The 18,181-nt window shown below is 39.4% G+C and overlaps 1 protein-coding gene across 1 annotated transcript in view; it reads right to left on the bottom strand.

The window, feature by feature from the left end:
• RPS6KA2 (ribosomal protein S6 kinase A2) overlaps positions 1-18,181 on the bottom strand; it is a 159,242-nt gene that overhangs the window by 50,179 nt on the left and 90,882 nt on the right. Inside the window, exons 6-10 of the mRNA XM_058836823.1 lie at positions 17,156-17,262; positions 8,791-8,828; positions 7,938-8,080; positions 1,488-1,558; positions 574-662 (exon numbers count right to left, since the gene is read on the bottom strand). Of these exons, the coding sequence (XP_058692806.1) occupies positions 574-662; positions 1,488-1,558; positions 7,938-8,080; positions 8,791-8,828; positions 17,156-17,262 (448 nt within the window). The remainder of the gene's footprint in view (positions 1-573; positions 663-1,487; positions 1,559-7,937; positions 8,081-8,790; positions 8,829-17,155; positions 17,263-18,181) is intronic.

The following is an 18,181-nucleotide window of genomic DNA, read 5'->3' as shown; positions in this document are numbered from 1 at the left end:
AGGCTTTTGCGCTGCCCAAGGTGTATCTATTGAAGGCCATTAATAAATACCCACTTTAACTCTCTCTAGCCTCTATTTTAGGTAGCCTCTCTAAGGCATCAGCAACAGTAAAAAGAAGATGATGTATTTGGGTAATAAAGAATAAAGTCTACTGCAAGACTGCCCTTAGCTAATAGAATGAGACAGGATTGAAATGCATTTGAGAATGGGAGAGATGAAACCTGAGATTTGCAGCTAAATTATACAGATTTTATACCACACTTGTTTCTCAGTTCCCTCTATCATCATACACAGCAGGTATCTTAAATCATTCATAAAATCTGGCAGTTCACTCACCATCTTTACCAAAAAAATGAAACACAAGTTATTATCATGTTTTAGATTTCAATGCTTTGCCTGTACTCATTGCAAATTCCTCTAGTGATGCTGAAGGTTCACTGTGCTCTGGGAAGGAATGCCAAATGCCACCTAATGAAGAGGATAACCATGGGAATAGATGAGCTGAGAGGTACAACTCCCCACCCGACAAGGCAGGGAGCACATAATGAGCGTCCTGATCAAACACACACGTACCTAATCTGTTGGAGGGGTTCCTTTTGAAGAGGGCTCGCAGCAGGCTCTGGGCTTCTATGCTCAAGAACTGTGGCATTCCCAGCTTGGCTCTGAAAGAACACAACACTTGAAAAGAAAATAGATTTTTCAAGCTTTTTTTCCATCCCACTGTGGCTGAAAGAGTGGAACTGTAGTAGTCAGGATGGGCAGACACACCAAAGGCTACCTAAGCATAGTGCAACACAGAGTGAGAAGTTGATATTATTCCGCTGTTCATATGGAAGGTTTTATCACTGACTTCACTAGAGGTAGAGAATGAATCTAATGAATCTCATAAAACTTTTGCAACCTAAATAGGTCATTTTCCTACAGGATTTTTTTTACTTTTTTAGTTTGCTGGAATAAATTTGGGAATCTGGAGGAATTTACACAAACTTAATGAAAAAGATTATACTAAACTGCATACTGTTTAAAGAGATTAAAACTTTTCTCTTGGCCGTTCACCACTACATAAAAAAAATGCACTAGTGAGCAAATCTAAGCTTCATATACTTTAGTCTGCATTTAATATTAAACAAATGAGATATTACAAAGGAAAAGATTTGAAACTTGGCAACAACAAAATATAAGATGTCCTGCAGAAATCTGACTTCACCACATTTTGTGGATACTGACATTGTCACAAAAAGTAAGATAAATTTCTTTTGTAAGGCTCTCTCAGTAATTCACTTCCTATTGTTTATTCTGAAGGCAATTTTAGAGTTGAACACAGGCATCAAGCATGTGTGTCTTACTAAATTCACACCTTGCATGGCTTTGGAAAGTTCATTATGCATATCATTATTCTCTACCCATCACATGCTTGGGCTCCATGGAGTGTCCAGAGGGTAGAGTTAACTTGCAGTTAGAAGAATGAAAGCAGTTTTGATACTCACTTGAGAATGAGTGCCATTGTCTCCTTTCTGTCTTTTCCCTGGAAGGGTAATGATCCCGTCAGCATCTCAAACTGTGGAGTAGCAACAAAATGGTAAATCAAATGTGCATTAGGATGGTCTTCATAGCCCAAGACACCACATCCATCTTCTATTTCCAATACAACTGAAAACTAGAGGAAAAGAAATGATCCAACAAGCTGTGCATCAGAAAAAAATGGCACAGCAAGTCTGGATGACTGTTCCATTCCAGAGATATGTTACAAACTATTTACACTGATATTTGTTGTCAAGTTTTGGTATGTTTGGGAAGTGTCATATGCAGTGTTTCCTTCAGCACCTGCTGTTTTATGACCAATGCTGGCAATGAGGTATTTGGATGGAGGGACCCTTAGCCTGCATGGATATGGCTCTTCTGGGGTGTTTGGCACAGATTACCATGGAAAATGGATTTGATATGCCACTCCCCACCTTTCTAGGTTGAGTCAAACCACCTCTTTGATTGTATATTTGCACCACTTAGCGATGTCTCTACTATATTTTGCAGGAGGAACAAGACTAAACCCCACATTTTCAAAGCTTTTGAGTGTGCCTTTTCTCTCCTGCTTCGGTTCCTCTGGCTGAACTCAGTGATGAATCTCATAAATGCCACATTTAATTGAACCCAAATCTCAAAGCAAAACTCAACAGTCATCATCAATTATTTGCCTAACTCAAGTGTTGAAACATCAATCAGTTATGGTTCCTTGGAGACAGATTAGTGCTTTCATTAAATTTGACAGGAATTTCACATCTGTAAGGAGTGAAAAAACCCAACAAAACCCCAGCTGAAGAAGCTTGCCTAACTTGGATTCAATACCAGGTCTATCACACAGATCTTGCCATGGTGTTTTATGGAGTAGCAGCTGCTTTCTCTGGCTAAGGGAAGCTGAAGGCTGTGCATCACCAAATATAAAGACACCAAGAACATAATTGAGTTTGGACACAAAGGAAAACTGTCCACTGAGCATAAGGTGAACTATTACTTGTGCCTGTAACTCAGGCTTTGGATCTCTTGTACTTCAGTAAGCTAATTAATTAGGGTAATTAATTAATCTAATAATTAATACTCACTGCTATAAGCAAGTATCTGCTAAGGCAAGAAAGACTCTTAAAGCCTTACGTAGCTTTTGTATCTTATCCCACAAGAAACCACAGTGCTGCCAAAATGCACGTTTGTGCTAAGATTCTTTCATTACCAAAACTTGTGTCAGACTGCCCCACAGCCTGACTCTTCCTTTTGCCCAGATTAAATACAGCTATATCAGAAGAAAAATAGAGAAAACAGAAGAAAACTAATGGTGAAACTGCTATGCTAATTTTGGGAGAAGGGCAACGGAGATGTTTAGAAGCCAGATAGCTAATTGAATATACTTAATTGAAGGATTAATCTTCATTAGTAACAAATTACCTCAAGGCACTAAAACACATAGGAGAAACAGAATTAAAACCACTTAAAAGAAAATGTATATGGCTGCCAAATATAAGCAAGGTTTGACAAAAGCAAATGCATTAACTTCTGCTTGGGTTAGGAGAGGCTGCCTGGTAGACCTGGAGGAAAGCAGCTCGTTTACTACAAAGAAACACAATGGAGGAGAATTTTTAAACCTGACTAGATGATGCTGGAGCTTAAATACTATTTTCAAAGTAATTCTGACCTATTAGAGCTTTAGTTCTGATAAAAGTGCTCAGATATACTGGGAATGAGGGGCAGAGAACATTGCTTCCCAGGGCAGCAGCATAAATGGTACAGATTGTACCAAACCCTCCTCATGATTTCCAGAGTGTTTATGCTCAGAGTAAGTACCTAATGCTCACTTACACTTGCTCATGTTCCTTTGTTATTATTATAAATCTAATCTAGCGGCACCAGCAATGGCTGCTACATCTCATTTATACTGGCACAAATGGGCTTGACGCTGTTGATGCAGATGATACAGATATAAACAACTGCTTGGTCAGTGGGAAAGGGCTGTAGCTCCCACTCATCCCAATATCCCAGAAATTCCTGCAAATGCACCGTGGCTGCAAGGGATGGAAACAAGAAGGAAGGAATTTGGAAGAAATTTAAGCTGCAGGAGGGAGCAGGGGGAATGACTGTCCTGGAGGCTGCAGGAAACATTTACTGTGCTGCTGTAATGGCCAGCACTTTGTTACCACATCTCCAGTTGTGCAGGCCTAATGTTGTGATTAATTCAGGTTCAGAAGAAATGCACTTAATATCAATATTTAAAGTGAAAGGCAGGCACGTAAGTTAAATGTACCAGAGCTTTTTACTTCAATGAACTTAGCTAAGCAGTATCTGGAAGAAAACATTAGTTTCTCAACTGCAGGCCTGACTAAATGTGTTGAAGGTTAAAAATGAAAGAACAAGACTTAAAAAAAAAAATATTAAATTGTTTGTTTCATCAGTTGAAGCTATCCTTTCACTGCACAGTGACCTGTCTTCCTGCTTATTTTTTCAAAAAGTCAATAATCCTGCTAAACCTGAACATGCAAACAGAAGTGAGAACATGCTGTTTAGACTCTTGCACATAGATACAGAGCTGTATGGGTCACAGCAGGCTGACAAGAAGCTGAACTAGGGGTGAATGAACTCCACAGTATTTTTGTCTATTAAAGCAGTCCCAATAGTTTTGGTGGGAGACTCAGTTTTCATTCTCCTTACTTCCCCATCTGTAGAAACCATCTGTTTGCTCCTTGCTTCCCACCAATTCACTTCCCAGGTGTTTTGGAGGGCCATCTTCTGTTAGACAGTACTTCAGAAGGCTGCACCTCCCTCCAGCCTTGACTTCCTTTCTGTACCAAAGAAAGTGCAAGAAAGGCAAATATTCTTTGTTCCAGTTCAGCTGGTTGTTTAGAGAACCACAGAATTAGGCTTCATGGGAAGGGGACTCTGGAGTCACATAATCCAACCCCTGCTGCAGTCTCAATTTACTATGCAGTGCCTCCTTTCTCTAGTTTTCAGGGCAGTCTCCAATTTTGGTGGCCAAAACATGAGCACTTCACAGAAGACATACATATGGGAAGACTGTGGAAAAAGAGTGCCATATTTCCTGAGGAAATTCAGGATTCAAGAAATGACCCAGGAAGATTATCGGGGTAGATAATGAATGAGAAAAAATCCTCAGCCTGGGTAACTACCATATGAATCCTCCTAAAAGATGGAAGGAGAGCAGGTTGTGCAAACTACTTCAGCCCAAGTCGGCTGAAGTATTGTGATCATAGGATAAAACTCAGAGGTACAAAGAAACATGAGACCACTCAGTTTTGGAAAACAGAGAATGGCCATGTTCTCCTCTCAACACTTCCAGTCATTTTCCAGGTATGTGAGAACTGCTCAAGCACTCAGTTTAATACTTGCAAAATGCATTAAATATTTTTCATTATCTGTGTGTGTGAAACACAATGAATTAGTGCTCACAAGGGGTTGAACCCCTTAACATAGCAACAAGCATAAACATTCAAAATAACCTTCATGAAGACCATCTCTTGCACTGGGAATAAAACAAGTGTTATAATGGGATTTTGTAAAAGAAGATTGTAATACTTTGATGTCTTGCATTGATTTTTCCAATGCCACTGTATAGTTACTACAAAATTAGTACAGAGTTGAATACTTTGGATACCAAAGGGACATTTTGTTTTCTTGTGAAGATGTAATTACTTGCTGACACCTATGAACACATTTTTTCTTGTTTGGGACTGCTACCAATTAATCACAGCCATTTCTCTAATTATAGTCCCCTCTCTGCTCACATGACTCTCAAAGGTGTACAGTATTTTTTTCCTGAACTGAAAGAATGCAACTTCGGTAAGGTCTATGACCTTGTAAATCAGCTGGTAGGATGAACTACAAAAGCACTGCTTTTTGAGGCCTTCCAAGAGATTTGCACATGTTAGATCAGGCAGATCAGTTTATCTGGGCTTCAGAGATGGCAGTATGGGCATCAAGACTCTTGCAGTGCAGCTGAAAAGGTATTAGTTACATGTTCAACTTTTTAACAATGCAGACCAAACACTTGTTCATGAAGATCTCTTGATGCAAAGCTTTTGCAGAGTATATCCTATCCAAAACCTCCAATGCAGTGAACAAGATATAGAAAGGCAAAAAAGGCTGTCTGCTCATGATAAACCACACAGATTCACGAGCAGAAATTATAGCTGGGTTTCAGCAGTCATCACCACATATTGAATGAGAAGCAGGGGCTGTCTTCTGGAATGCTGGAAGGGGCAAATTTTAAGATTTGTGTAACTGTACCTGCTGACAAACAGTCTGCATAACGCCATAAAACAATTCAAATAAACTGAACAGAAAACAAACAGAGCAGGTAACAGTTTCAGTTGTGTGGCCTGTGTCAAAGACCTAGCTGGCAGTAAATGACGTTTTACTGCTGTTGACAGTAAAACTCCTGGTGAATAATAATTCATGAAATAATAACTCAATTAATAAATAAGACCAGAACTTACTGTCATTTTCAGACAAGTCTGTTTGCTATTAATAATCACAACATGCCACATTTAATGAGTGTGTAAGGATCATTCAGTTTGATTCTAGTCTGTGCTCTGTTGCAGAGTTCAATGCAGGTTGGCAAGAAGCTGCCAGCATAACCCAGCTCCTCATGCTGTAACATCAACCCCCCTTCACAGAACAGAACAGACAAGTGAGTGTTTCATTGCTCTGATGATGAGGAAGATACAGGCCATGCTGTAACTATCTGCCTAATATGTTCCCTTTTTAGATAAAAATTTTAGATATGAAAATTTCACTATCACATACACTTCTTTTGAAGCTATGCGTATTTCATCAACTGGTATATTTTCTTTCACTTATTTTACATATAAAATTATTATATTATTATAAAAGTAAAATTAATTATAAAATAATTATATATACATATAAAAATATATTTTCTTCATTTATTTTACATCATACTGCACGGTGCTTAGGAAGAAATGCTAATAAATCATTTGAATACCATTTAATTATCTTCAGTTTTTCAGACTGACAGAAAACCAGCTTCTGTAATAGAACATACATGTGACAGAACAAGGAAAACAAAGAGAAAAGAGCAGAGTGAAAGACAACATCAGAAAACCCTCCCAGAGGTTTTGTGTGGGGAAATATATGTTTTTCTGTCTCAACCAGCTAAATGTTGAAAAGGGAAGAAGGTTGAACTGACTGACATATTTTTCTCTAAGATGTCTTAAAGGCTTAAAGCATTAGCTTGGAGTTAAAAGGGTTTTACTTTAATACATCTCCAGTTATAGGGATTCTTATCTTTTCTAATTCTAATATGCTGAATCCTTAGGGGAGGGTTGAAAAGAGCAGTGGAAAGGAAAAAAAAAGAAAAGCATGCCTAGCAAAACCCAGAGAGGAAGTAGTAGTCCAGTTTATTAAGAGTTTTTTAGCTGGTGAAAGAATAACAATCTATACACCAAATGCATCATCATTTAATAGGAGAGAAAGGATGAGAAGGCACAGCTATTCACCAAAAATAAATATATAATAAAAAAGTTAAAGGGTAGAGATAGATTTATTCTATGCGACATAACCTATTGATTTTTGTGAATGAACGTACATGGTTCAGAAGTGCTGAGCATCCACAAATGGATTTGTGGCCGCAGGAGATAAGGATGTTCCACTCCTTTTATAATTCAGGCCATAAATGACAATATTTATGTAGATTAACTGCTGCCAACCTGCTAGATCAGTGATGTAGGCCCTCCCTAACCCAAAATTTAACTGTTTTTCACATTGCTTCCTTTACTGCCTCTGGTGACATCAGTTGTCCGCTTCAGAAAAACAAAATTGAAACATATTCTATGGATTTTGGTATGTTCTGTAATATGCAGCTACCAAAACCAGCTGCCATACCACAGGAAATGGTGCTGCATTGGAAGAGCACATTGCTATGCTAATTTCTGATTCTGCCCTGGTCCTGCTGTGACCACCATGGCGAGGTGCCCTGGTGATAGCCATACCCTGAGCACAGGGTACATCTCAGGAGAGAGCAGCTCCACCGCTGTTATCCAAACATATCCCTGTGAGAGGAGCAGATGCCTGGTGTCTGGGCTCAAGGGATAGCACTCTGCTTGATAAAACAATGCTGCAAACATCTGCTTCCAAAAACTTAGTGTTCATACAGCTTTGAAAAAAAATCACAGCTTCACAAACCAACTTCTCAGCCTTTTCTTCCTCTACCTCAGCAAGAGTAGCACACAGACTGAAGAGGCTGGAGGGTGCAGGGTTGGGGGGGCAGGTTACCATCTGAACGCTTAATTTTAAGGGGCTGGCTTGAAGAGAGTGCAGCACCTCCCTGAAAAACTTCACTGACACTGCACTTTTTATCTGAGGGATGTGATCCCTCCCACAGCCAGCCCTCCAGCAAACAAGCACAATTTTTGCATTACCATGAGCACGCCGAAGGACCACCAGTCGGCACTCTGCGTGTGTCCTCGCCGGTTGACCACCTCTGGGGCCATGTACTCTATTGTCCCGCAGAACGAGTACGCTCTCTTGTCATGGTCGATGGCTTCTTTACTCAGACCAAAATCTACATAAATTGAAGCAGAAAAAGTCTTGTCAGGTCTCTAAAAATTATTATTTAAGTTTTTGCTTGCTGAAATTGTTTGAACAATACGCGCCAACCAGCTGGTGAAGTGCCCTTCTGTCCGTGTGCAGAAAGAGGCTACAGACACGTGTGTGCCTACGTGGAGTGCCTGGCACTTATTAATACACCCTGAAAACAGGCATATCATTTTCCCTGGTCAGAATGAGGCTCTGGCTCAAGGCAGAAGGGAGTTTAAATAAGCAGATATACACAGTTCAGGTTTGGTGAAGGCAATGCTAGTGAGGATTGTTGCACAGCTAACCGAAGTCTTAGGAATAATAATCTCAGATTACACCAGTGAAAAGTTTGGTTAGACAGTGCCTCTGGAGTGGCAAAGGGATGTCTTTCCAGTCATCCTCTGTCTGGATGAAATAGTCATATTGGAAGCATCCTTCCATCTGCAGTGGCAGGCAGCCAAACCTGCCTGCTTCACGTCAGTCAAGAGCACAATTTCACCAAGAAAATGCCACGTTCTCCATGTGCTGTGCAGCATGGGGGCTGACAAATCAACAGAGAAGCTTAATGCTCAAACTCTTCTGGCTTCTAGTTTTTGTAAGCAAGCTCCTTCCAACCAAGGACCAGGATCCATGCAATATACTGCAGAAAAAAAATAAATCAGCTTACAAGCACGAAGTTTTCTGTCCCTCACATACCTGTTATCTTAATGTGACCCTCTTCATCAAGAAGAATGCTATAAAGCAAAAACAAAACATTCATTCATTAGTCAAGCACGAAGTTAAAAAACATGAATAAAAATGTTTAAGTCAGGTAAGGAGATATGCAAGATTCAAATACTTACATAAACAAAACGTTAATGGGCTCTATGGCTCCAGAAAGAAAAATGAACCTCAGAGGTTTGTTTAATCTCATGTCTGAAGCATGCACAGCCTGAGGCAGTTCCATGAGAAGCCTCCTCTGTGCTCCACAGGATGTTCAAGGTGGGCATGCTCAGAAAGAACAGGGTGTTCAAAGCCAACGGCTGCAGAGTATATCCTTCCAGCAGGAGAAGGAGCTATGTGTTTCCTGTTCTTGTCATAATAAAAGGCAATCACACAAATAATCAGGGCTTGGATTCACTGGACCTAAAATTAAGTCCAAAGGTTCATACTGAAGTAGTAAAAGTCATTGTAGAGCACAATGACTAGTCACAGCCTAACTGCATGGATCTCAGCCGCTGCTTATTTTTTCTGTCCAGACCACAGATGAAAATTCAGCCTGGAAGCCAAATTCAAGTGTTCTCACATTTGCCACCTGCCAACGTATTTTTTTCTCACAAAGGCACTCCAAAATTTCTCTAGTTCGCAAAAAGCAGTGCTAGTTTTTGCGGAAACAAGAAGGAATACTGAATTTGAAAAAGAATTATTTTGGTAAATAAAAACTGACATAGTAATGAAGGTGGTCTTTCTACAGTCCTAGTTAGACTTAGTATATTTCTCTTTTCAAATGGATCTAGCATGGTGCCAGCTATTTTTATATTCCTCTTCTCTTAGAGAATCACTTTAATCAAATTATTCAGGAAGAAAATAGGATGAAAAAAAGATGCTCTTCTGTCATGTATTTAGAAAAAGCTGTTGTACAAGTCATCAAAGGCCAGCAACTGAGTACCATAAGTCCAATAATTAAGGCCTTTTTTCCTCCTCCATAAAAGCATCTTATCTTTATTCTTTCTCTGCAGTTTTCTTGAACACGTAATTTTCAAGTACTACGTTACCATGTTTAAATGTGTTTTTGTGACTCCAACCCCTAAACTTGTGCTTCAGAAGAGAACAGAATAAAACACCTGCCAGTGTGGAAGTGAGCATGAATGTATGAACTCTCCAGACCTGGATCTGGAAAAACAGCAGTGGGAATAGAGCTCACAGAAATCACCCAAAATTTTGCCACACACCCAGGAAGATCCTGTGAACAACTGCAATTCAAAGGTTGTGGGAATTTCCCCAGAATCATTAATTTAACATTTAATGGATTTTTAATTTCATAATTTCCTATCTAAAATCCATGCTGCTTTGGTATGTACAGATACCAAATATATACTGCTTTATGTATGTTTCCCATACTTTGCCCTGATTAAAGGGTTCACACCTTACTCTCAATTAAAGGGATAGAGGCAACACCAACAGAGCTTTCAGACTGGGAATACTGCCTGAGGTTGTCAGAAACACACAGCAACTCTTTCTCACACTGTTTGCATGAGCAGCAAAATTAATAGATCCTGGCTTCCAATGGATGTGTATCCTATATCCCCTAAAACGTGATCTACAGTTCCTTCCTCCTCTCATGTTCCCTAATCACCCTTCTACCATGCCCTCAGCTGCTGGCAGCTTCCTCTGTGGCCCCTGGCAGCACCCTCTGGACATCTGGGTGCCTGCACCTTTGCCATCTGGCAGCACCAATAATGGAACAGTTAGTAATCGAAGATCATATTCCATGTAAAAAGAAAACAATATGCTAATAGTGACGGGGGGGGAAAAAAGGCAACTGTTGCACTGAATTATCTTAGAGGGAAATTAAGAAGAACAAAGTGTCTGCTTCTAAGAATACAAATTACAACAACAGACAACTAGTTTTCCTGTGACAGTAGAGGCAAACTTATTATCTGATCATACTCTCTTTGTATCTTTATCACTTTACAATTCTTTTTTATCCCACAATATCCATAGCAGACGTTCTATTGTGACAATCACAATTACTTTAGCTATGGTTTGAAGGATAAACTAATCTGAAATAAGACAGTATTGTTCTATGAAAGGGGAAAAAGAACCAAAAGTTCTAATATGATTCAGGCTTGAGAATAATCTTTCATCTAAATTAATGTTTTGAATTATAAGAACCATAAAAGGTAGACTACTTTTAAATGCCAAACTAGGTTACAGTCACACCAAGTGATAAACTTCAGCCAGGAGGTTTTTTTCATGTTATTTGTTCTGCCTAATGCTTGAGTGCTTTTACAGGATTTTGCCATTGTCAACCTTCTCTTCAAAGCAGTAGAAACAGCTATTAGGTGAAAAATATACTAACACCATAAATATGTGAACCACACATAGGCTTGGAACAAAAAATGCCACAAAATAAGGGTGTCTCTTAGATAAAAGGGGAGACCTCATCACAGCCTACAGGTTTCTCAAGAGGAGGGGCAGGCACTGATCTCATGGGCACTCACTCTGTGGTGACCAGTGACAGGACCTGAGCGATTGGCCTGAAGTTGTGTCAGGGGAGGTTTAGGTTGGATATTAGGAAAAATTTCTTCACCCAGAGAGTGGTTGGGCACTGGAACAGGCTCCTCAGGGAAGTGGTCACAGCACCAGCCTGACAGAGTCCAAGGAGTGTTTGGACAACACACAGAAACATGGTGTGATTCTTGGGATTATCTTGAGGATATTCTATTATTCTATGATTGAACATTTTAGCATCACAATCATTCCACAAATTTTCAAATACCATATGCTTTCACTGAGCTCATTTTAAAAGTCTGCCTTGAGAAAATAAAGGCTGTGAATCTCCATGCTAGAGGCTGGAGCAGGTAAATTTGTAGCAGAGGAATGACATAGTCCAAGTTACAGGAGAAGTCTCATAGCAAAGCTAGGACTGCAAACTCCATATCAATTTTTCTGCTGCAACTTTAACACAGGGAAAAAAAAAATCTTTCATTATGGGTTGTTGGCTTTGTTTTATATAATGTCTTAAATCAAGGCCTGAACAATTCTCTCCCGTTTCTCTCTCTCTATTTTTGGTTTTGAGTCATATCTTCTGGGCTTCAGTTTGAGCTCCAACATCCCCAAATCAATGTGAAGTTCTGCCAAATAAGCTGGAACTACGGAGTTGGTTTGGTTGGGTTGTTGGGGTTTTTTTGTGTTTGTATTTTTTTTCTGGATGATCTAAGTTGCTTTCTAAGTGAGAGCAATTTTGCAGAAGATTCAACCCACACTTTATGTTAATCAGAAACTGAAGTCAAATTTTCAGGTGGGAAATAAAACCTGAGACTTTATCAAGAGTGTTTTAATTCATTTCACATTTTGTTATGAAAGTACCAGATGAAGATTCTCACAAATTGTCAGTGTTCTGGGACATGTCAGTGTTCGCATGACCTCATACTATCCCACATGACCCCGTGCTATCTCACCCTGCTGAACACAAATTGCTCTCTGCTGTAGCTTCGTTGACACCATGAAGTGAAAAAGGGACTGCTTTCATCAATGGAAGCTTTCCACCATTGGCCTTTGTCTTTTACTGATTCTCAGATCTCCCCTCTCTACACAGAGCAGTTACATTCATAAATCAGTTGTCATGGCAACATGCTGCATTAAAAAGTGGTGTTTGGCTTTTTTAGAGCATAGTTCAACGTATCTGAATTTGTTATATGAACTGTCCCTCATGTAGACAACTGATGGCCTTAAAATGTACATCACTCCTTGTTAACCTAAGCCCCTATTCCAGAACTCAAGGTGCATCTAGGTTCCTGAAAAGATAGATGGTAAAGATTAATAATAGTTTGTCCATTTTCAGATGGTAGAGTTATTTCTAAGTCACTTATACCCTTAAACCACAGTATCAGAAATAACATATACATCATAGACTACTTTAAAATAAGTTTCCATTTTTCTATTTTGCTTTATTTACCATATATACCAGAGTATATATGCCATATTTTTTATCTTGGTTATTCAGTTCTTAAGTACAAACGTGCCTCACCATGTCAGGAACTCAGGGGCTCCCAGTGTGACTGAACAATACCCTGTCCCACAAGGGGTGCCACTGAAATCACCTAGACAGCTCAAGGAGAAGAATTTGTCTGCAACAATTCAAGAGAAGTATCTGCTTGTTCTAAACAAGACTTTAACCAGAAAGCTCAATTACTGATCTTTTTGAAGTAAGTACAGCTGACTTGAGAACAACTCCCAGCTGCACTAGAAATTAACTCATAGCTTTGAATTGTTAACATGGATTTTGCTCAGGGAATATATATAAAAAAAAAAAAAAGCAAGCTGAACCTTAAATTTTAATGTACTGAGGGTTCTTCCAAGTGGTTTGAACAGTGCTGTTTTATTTTCCTTTTTTTTTTTTTTGCATAAACAATTCAAATGATCTTGATTGTAGCACACTTACAGAGCTGACAAGTGAACTCAAACCTATCAGCAGTTACTTTTGGGAGCTTCTGAATAACAGCAAAAAGCACTGAACAATGAAAGGTCTAATGCAGTGCCTATCTTTATTAAAGGGGAGAGAGGGAGGGAGAGAGAGAGAGAATTGGGAAATTATGAATTAATTAATTTATCTCCATTTCTGCAAATCTGACAGAGCAAACCTTGTACTGTAATCATGCTGGTAATGCCTCTGCTGAAGATGAGCGTGTGTGATCCTGCACGTTGCACTTCAAAGGAGAGAGGAATCAAGGGAAACTAAAGGGGAGTAATGAGAATGACTGAACCCCTGTAAAGACTGACTCGTGAAGAGTTCAGTACCTGGATTGTTTAGGGTACAGAAGAGGGTCTAAGGAAAAGGATGTTCTCACAATCCCCTGAGACTGCTGCTGAGAGCAGAACAAGCAGGTTGGGGCCTCTAGGAGAACGGGCCAAGGAGCACTGCCCTGCAGTGGCAGAGAAGAAATTCCAAACTGTCTATTAAGAGCAACATTTAGATGAACAAGTGCTGGAGCACTGCCAAGAGGCCTCCTGGGCACAGTACAGAGTCCCCACCAGCAGTTTTAAGCCTAGATTAGCAACACACCTGTTATTGTCTTGATCCTGCCAGGGGGCAAGGGAAGGATGAGAACATCCTGGGATGGTCCTAATTTTCTTTTAACATCTTATTTAGAAAGATATTATTTCCCAGATGTAACTCAAAAATTTAGCATTTTTCTTTTCCCAAGAGTAATTGTTTTATTCTGCTGTATCTATTTCTTTAATGGAAATCTAAAGTTCCAGAGAAATCATGGTCTGTCATGCTCTGCTCTCCTAGGTGTGACTACACATGGGCTTTGCACTTACAGAGCTATTTTTAGAGGATATGGTTTTCAATCAGAGGCCTTGCTTTATCTCCAGATATGAACTTCTGGGTCATTCCATTTCCTATATAAGGGTTATATTAATGTAAACTAATTTTACATTAGATCAATTACATCCAAATTAAACTGTATTACAGTTAATCCAGTTAAATGTACATCAAAGACCATAAAACATATATACAAAAGTTAGAAAATGCAAGAGTGAGGGCTACCACCTTAACTTTACACAGTGATCTCTCTGTGTAAAGGTCTTCAGTTATGTGATGATACTTTTTATTTTCTTCCAGAGAAATCTTGTCTCAGTTGGCAGACTGGTAATACTCTGGGAGAGATTTTAGCAGAGGAGTAGAGTGAAGGGAATAGCTAGTCTCAGCTAAGACAAAAACATGCAGAAAACACGATTCCATCTGTACCTTTTCAATATGCTTCTATGTGACAATGACAAATCAGTGACACCTTCCTTCCTTAGACAAGCTCCAATTTCTTGATTCACTGATCCCTGATCTGAAGCACTGCAGCTTGGTCTGCAGCAATATAAAGTGCTCTCACTTGCAACTGCAGTCATTGAGAGATGTTTTTTGGGATGCTAAGTGATACTTCCTGCTGAGAACTCAGAAAAATCCAATTCTCAGTATCTCAAATATGATGAACAATTTTGACATACACTTAATTTTCTGCTTGGTTTCCAGTTTCTTCTAAAGCAAAAAATTAAAGCACATGCCTATAAATGTAACAGCATTGCGACATATCTCATACAAGCTCATGTCTGTCTGGATATCTTTTAATAGCAGATTCATGTATCATGTGTTACGTCAAAAATCAGCTTCATCGAACATCAGAGAGAAAAGCAGTGTACATGATTCATACTAATGCTCACTAGAATCAAAGTTGAAAACAGAAAACCTATAATTGGAGTTACTCTATTGTGTATATGTTTGTTGATGCTTGTATTGAGTTGCAATGAAAGCTGTAACTAGATGTATTCTATTACCAGCTGTTCAAACCAGGTGAGGCAGTGTTCTTTATCTCTTCCACAACCCATCCTCCCTCCAGGGGGATATCTCCTGTTAATGGGCCATTGAGTCTCACTGCATGACTGATAAATTCCATCATCCCATTGTCAGATGCTCCCCCCAGGGGGAGGAGCCAAGCATTCCTACCTGGATATAACCTGAGACTTGGAACACCACAATCAGCCTTTCTCCACCGGATTTCCAGAGGAAAACCGGACCCATCTATACCACCACTGGATCTTCAGAGGAAAACTACACCCTTCTACAGGATCGCTGCTTCAACAGAACCACATCTGTCACTGCAGGAGGACTGCAGCCAACATTTAATCAGAGTGTTAACAGCAGCCTGACCAACAGGGTGTCAGGCTGTATTCTGACTCTGACAGTGCCTTGTTTTTTTATGCTACTGCATTTTATTTTGATTTTCCCATTAAGTCATAGATTTTCTTTTTATTTATACATACTCGTAAAGAACTATTATTCCTACTCCCATATCTTTGCCTGAGAGCCCCTTAATTTCAATATTATAATAATTCAGAGGAAAGGGGTTTACATTTTCCATTTCAAGGCAGGCTCCTGCCTTCCTTAGCAGACACCTGTCTTTTCAAACCAAGACAATGCTGAATGGATAAAACAGCAATTCAGAATGAAATTGAAACAGAGGAGCTGCTGGCAGATGATGCAAGGCCCTGTGGCTGCAGCAGCTGTGGTGTCACCATTTCCTACCTGCATTTCATATCAGGAACAAACTGACACATTTCTCCCTCCAGTTGTTTAATTTGTAGGATGACTTCCCATATTTGCCAAAGACTCTGGTTTCCAGTTTTGGTTGCATAAATGGGCAAGACTGGAAAATTGGTCAACTGCAAAAAGTCCTCTAGTCCAAAAGACTGAGACTCTCTTGCTGTGTACATCTGTTGATTTCAGAGTACTACTACTGATACTACTATTTTTCTAACCAAAACATAAAATTGAATTTAAAATTTAAATCTCACAGAACTGCAATGGAGATAAACAGTCTCCTCCCCTTCAACTTCTCACCTACAAAGTCCACCTTCCATCACTTTTGGTCTCATGTTTTGCCCATGAGAGTGGAAACAGTAACACTCCATTTTAAAGAATGAGCTGCATATTTTTCAGTTTGATGTCACAGAAGGAAAATGCTGCTGTGCTGCTAGACTTTGGAAGTGTAAGCAATTGCCTAACAGAGTGCTCTCAGTGGTTATCTTTTATAAATGCTGGTGACTATTACATTAGAAAGGAACTTTGGAATGTTGCAGCCTGATTCATTTGAGTCATCACAGCAGAATCCAGCAAAACACCAAGCAAAGGCACAGAATAAAAACAGTATCACGTCACTCCCAGTGATAGCACTGAGGGTGTCATTTGCTTTACTGATGTATTGAAAATAAAAAAGAGAAAGGAAAATTAGGACCACATTATGAGTGAAAAATAGCTATAAATATAAGTGAGAACAAATACTTTGGAAAATAATTTGCGCAGTTAATACAAGTGTTTTAAAAGTCTTGATTATCATGTCTCTCATGAGTTAACAGGCGCACAAGTTCTCAGACGTGCTCATTTAAGTAAAGGCTACAGTAAAACTGAACTGTGCCACGCCATATTCTGTATGAGCTGGAAGTGGAGCTGCTCTCAGTGGTTTACACTGCATCAAGGGGAAGGACAGATTAAATGCTGCAAACAGAGAATAGTGAAGTTAAAGGCACAGGGCTCTGAATGCTTTACTAAAATCATTCACAGAACTGAAGACCAGGCACACAGAGGTCCCATCATACTGGAGCACAGTCAAAACATTTGGCCTCATGCTAAGGTGGTATGACAGGAAAACCCTGCCACTGTTAGTGACAGTCTCGTGTAGAGTCTCACAAACAAGAAGGAAGGCAGAGCCCCAGGCACCTTCTCATTTACTAGCATGACAAGGAGCAGAAGCAACCTAAAAGTTCCTGTATTTATGTTTCAGTTCGTTTTTCCTTGTTAACTTACTTTTCTGGTTTTAGATCCCTGTAAATGATTCCAAGACCATGGAGGTGGTCTAATGCCAAGGCCAGCTCAGCTAAGTAGAACTTGACATCCTCTTCTGTAAACATCACCTAGAGAGAAGGAAGAGAAGACCACATCTATTTATAGGACAGTGCTGGGCTGGCTCGCCTTAAACAGACACGGGCAAGGAATTGTCTAACCTGGGAATGCTGCAAGGATCATCATATCAGGTTCAATTTTCCATCATTTGTCTGAACTTACATTAACAATTCTTACCAGATTCTCCCTATAAAACAAAGCTTGATGTATTGACTACTTCTGTTCTTTAAATATGCTGCTCTCATTCATCTGTTTGATCTGTTTAGATGACATTATGTCACAATATTAGGAATAAATTATAACTCCTTAGCCTTTGGAAAAGAACAGCAAAATTAAACACATTCAGTGCAGCCCATATTGCTTTCATATCCCTTAACTTGCTACAGTCTTGGCATTTCGTTACCAAATTCCCATGAAATAGCATGGGAAACCTTTCTGGGGAAGTGGAATACTTTCAAGTCTGTGCAGAATGCACAGCATAAAGAGACTCAGAGATGAATTTTACACCTCATGCCTTGGAGGTTCACGGAATACAGTGCAGATGCCCTAAGCAGTGATGTGCTGTCTAACATCCAGGGCCTGATGAGATGCCAAGTGAAGACAATGTTTTCTGTAGCTGATACGGATACTGCCGACACTGAAAGCTGTGCTTTGGGTGAGAAGAAACTTCTGTAATCAAAAAACCAATAACCTCTCAAAAACTCAGATGGCAGAAAACCCCTTTGGTTCAAATTCCATTATATCTCAGATGCTCTCTTTAATTAAATTTCAATTTTCACAGAGATAATAATGCAGAAAAAGAAGCTGATATATTGGATACAAAAGTGTGATTATGCATGACTGAAGTAAAATGAGTCAGCTCAATACAAATTTACTTGTCATATGTAAATGTAAATTCTACAGTAGAAGTTGCAGAGCTTAATTTTAAAA

The sequence above is a fragment of the Poecile atricapillus genome, chromosome 3, assembly GCF_030490865.1.
Source record: "Poecile atricapillus isolate bPoeAtr1 chromosome 3, bPoeAtr1.hap1, whole genome shotgun sequence".
NCBI lineage: Eukaryota > Metazoa > Chordata > Aves > Passeriformes > Paridae > Poecile > Poecile atricapillus.
This window is presented reverse-complemented; position numbering and strand designations above follow the sequence as displayed.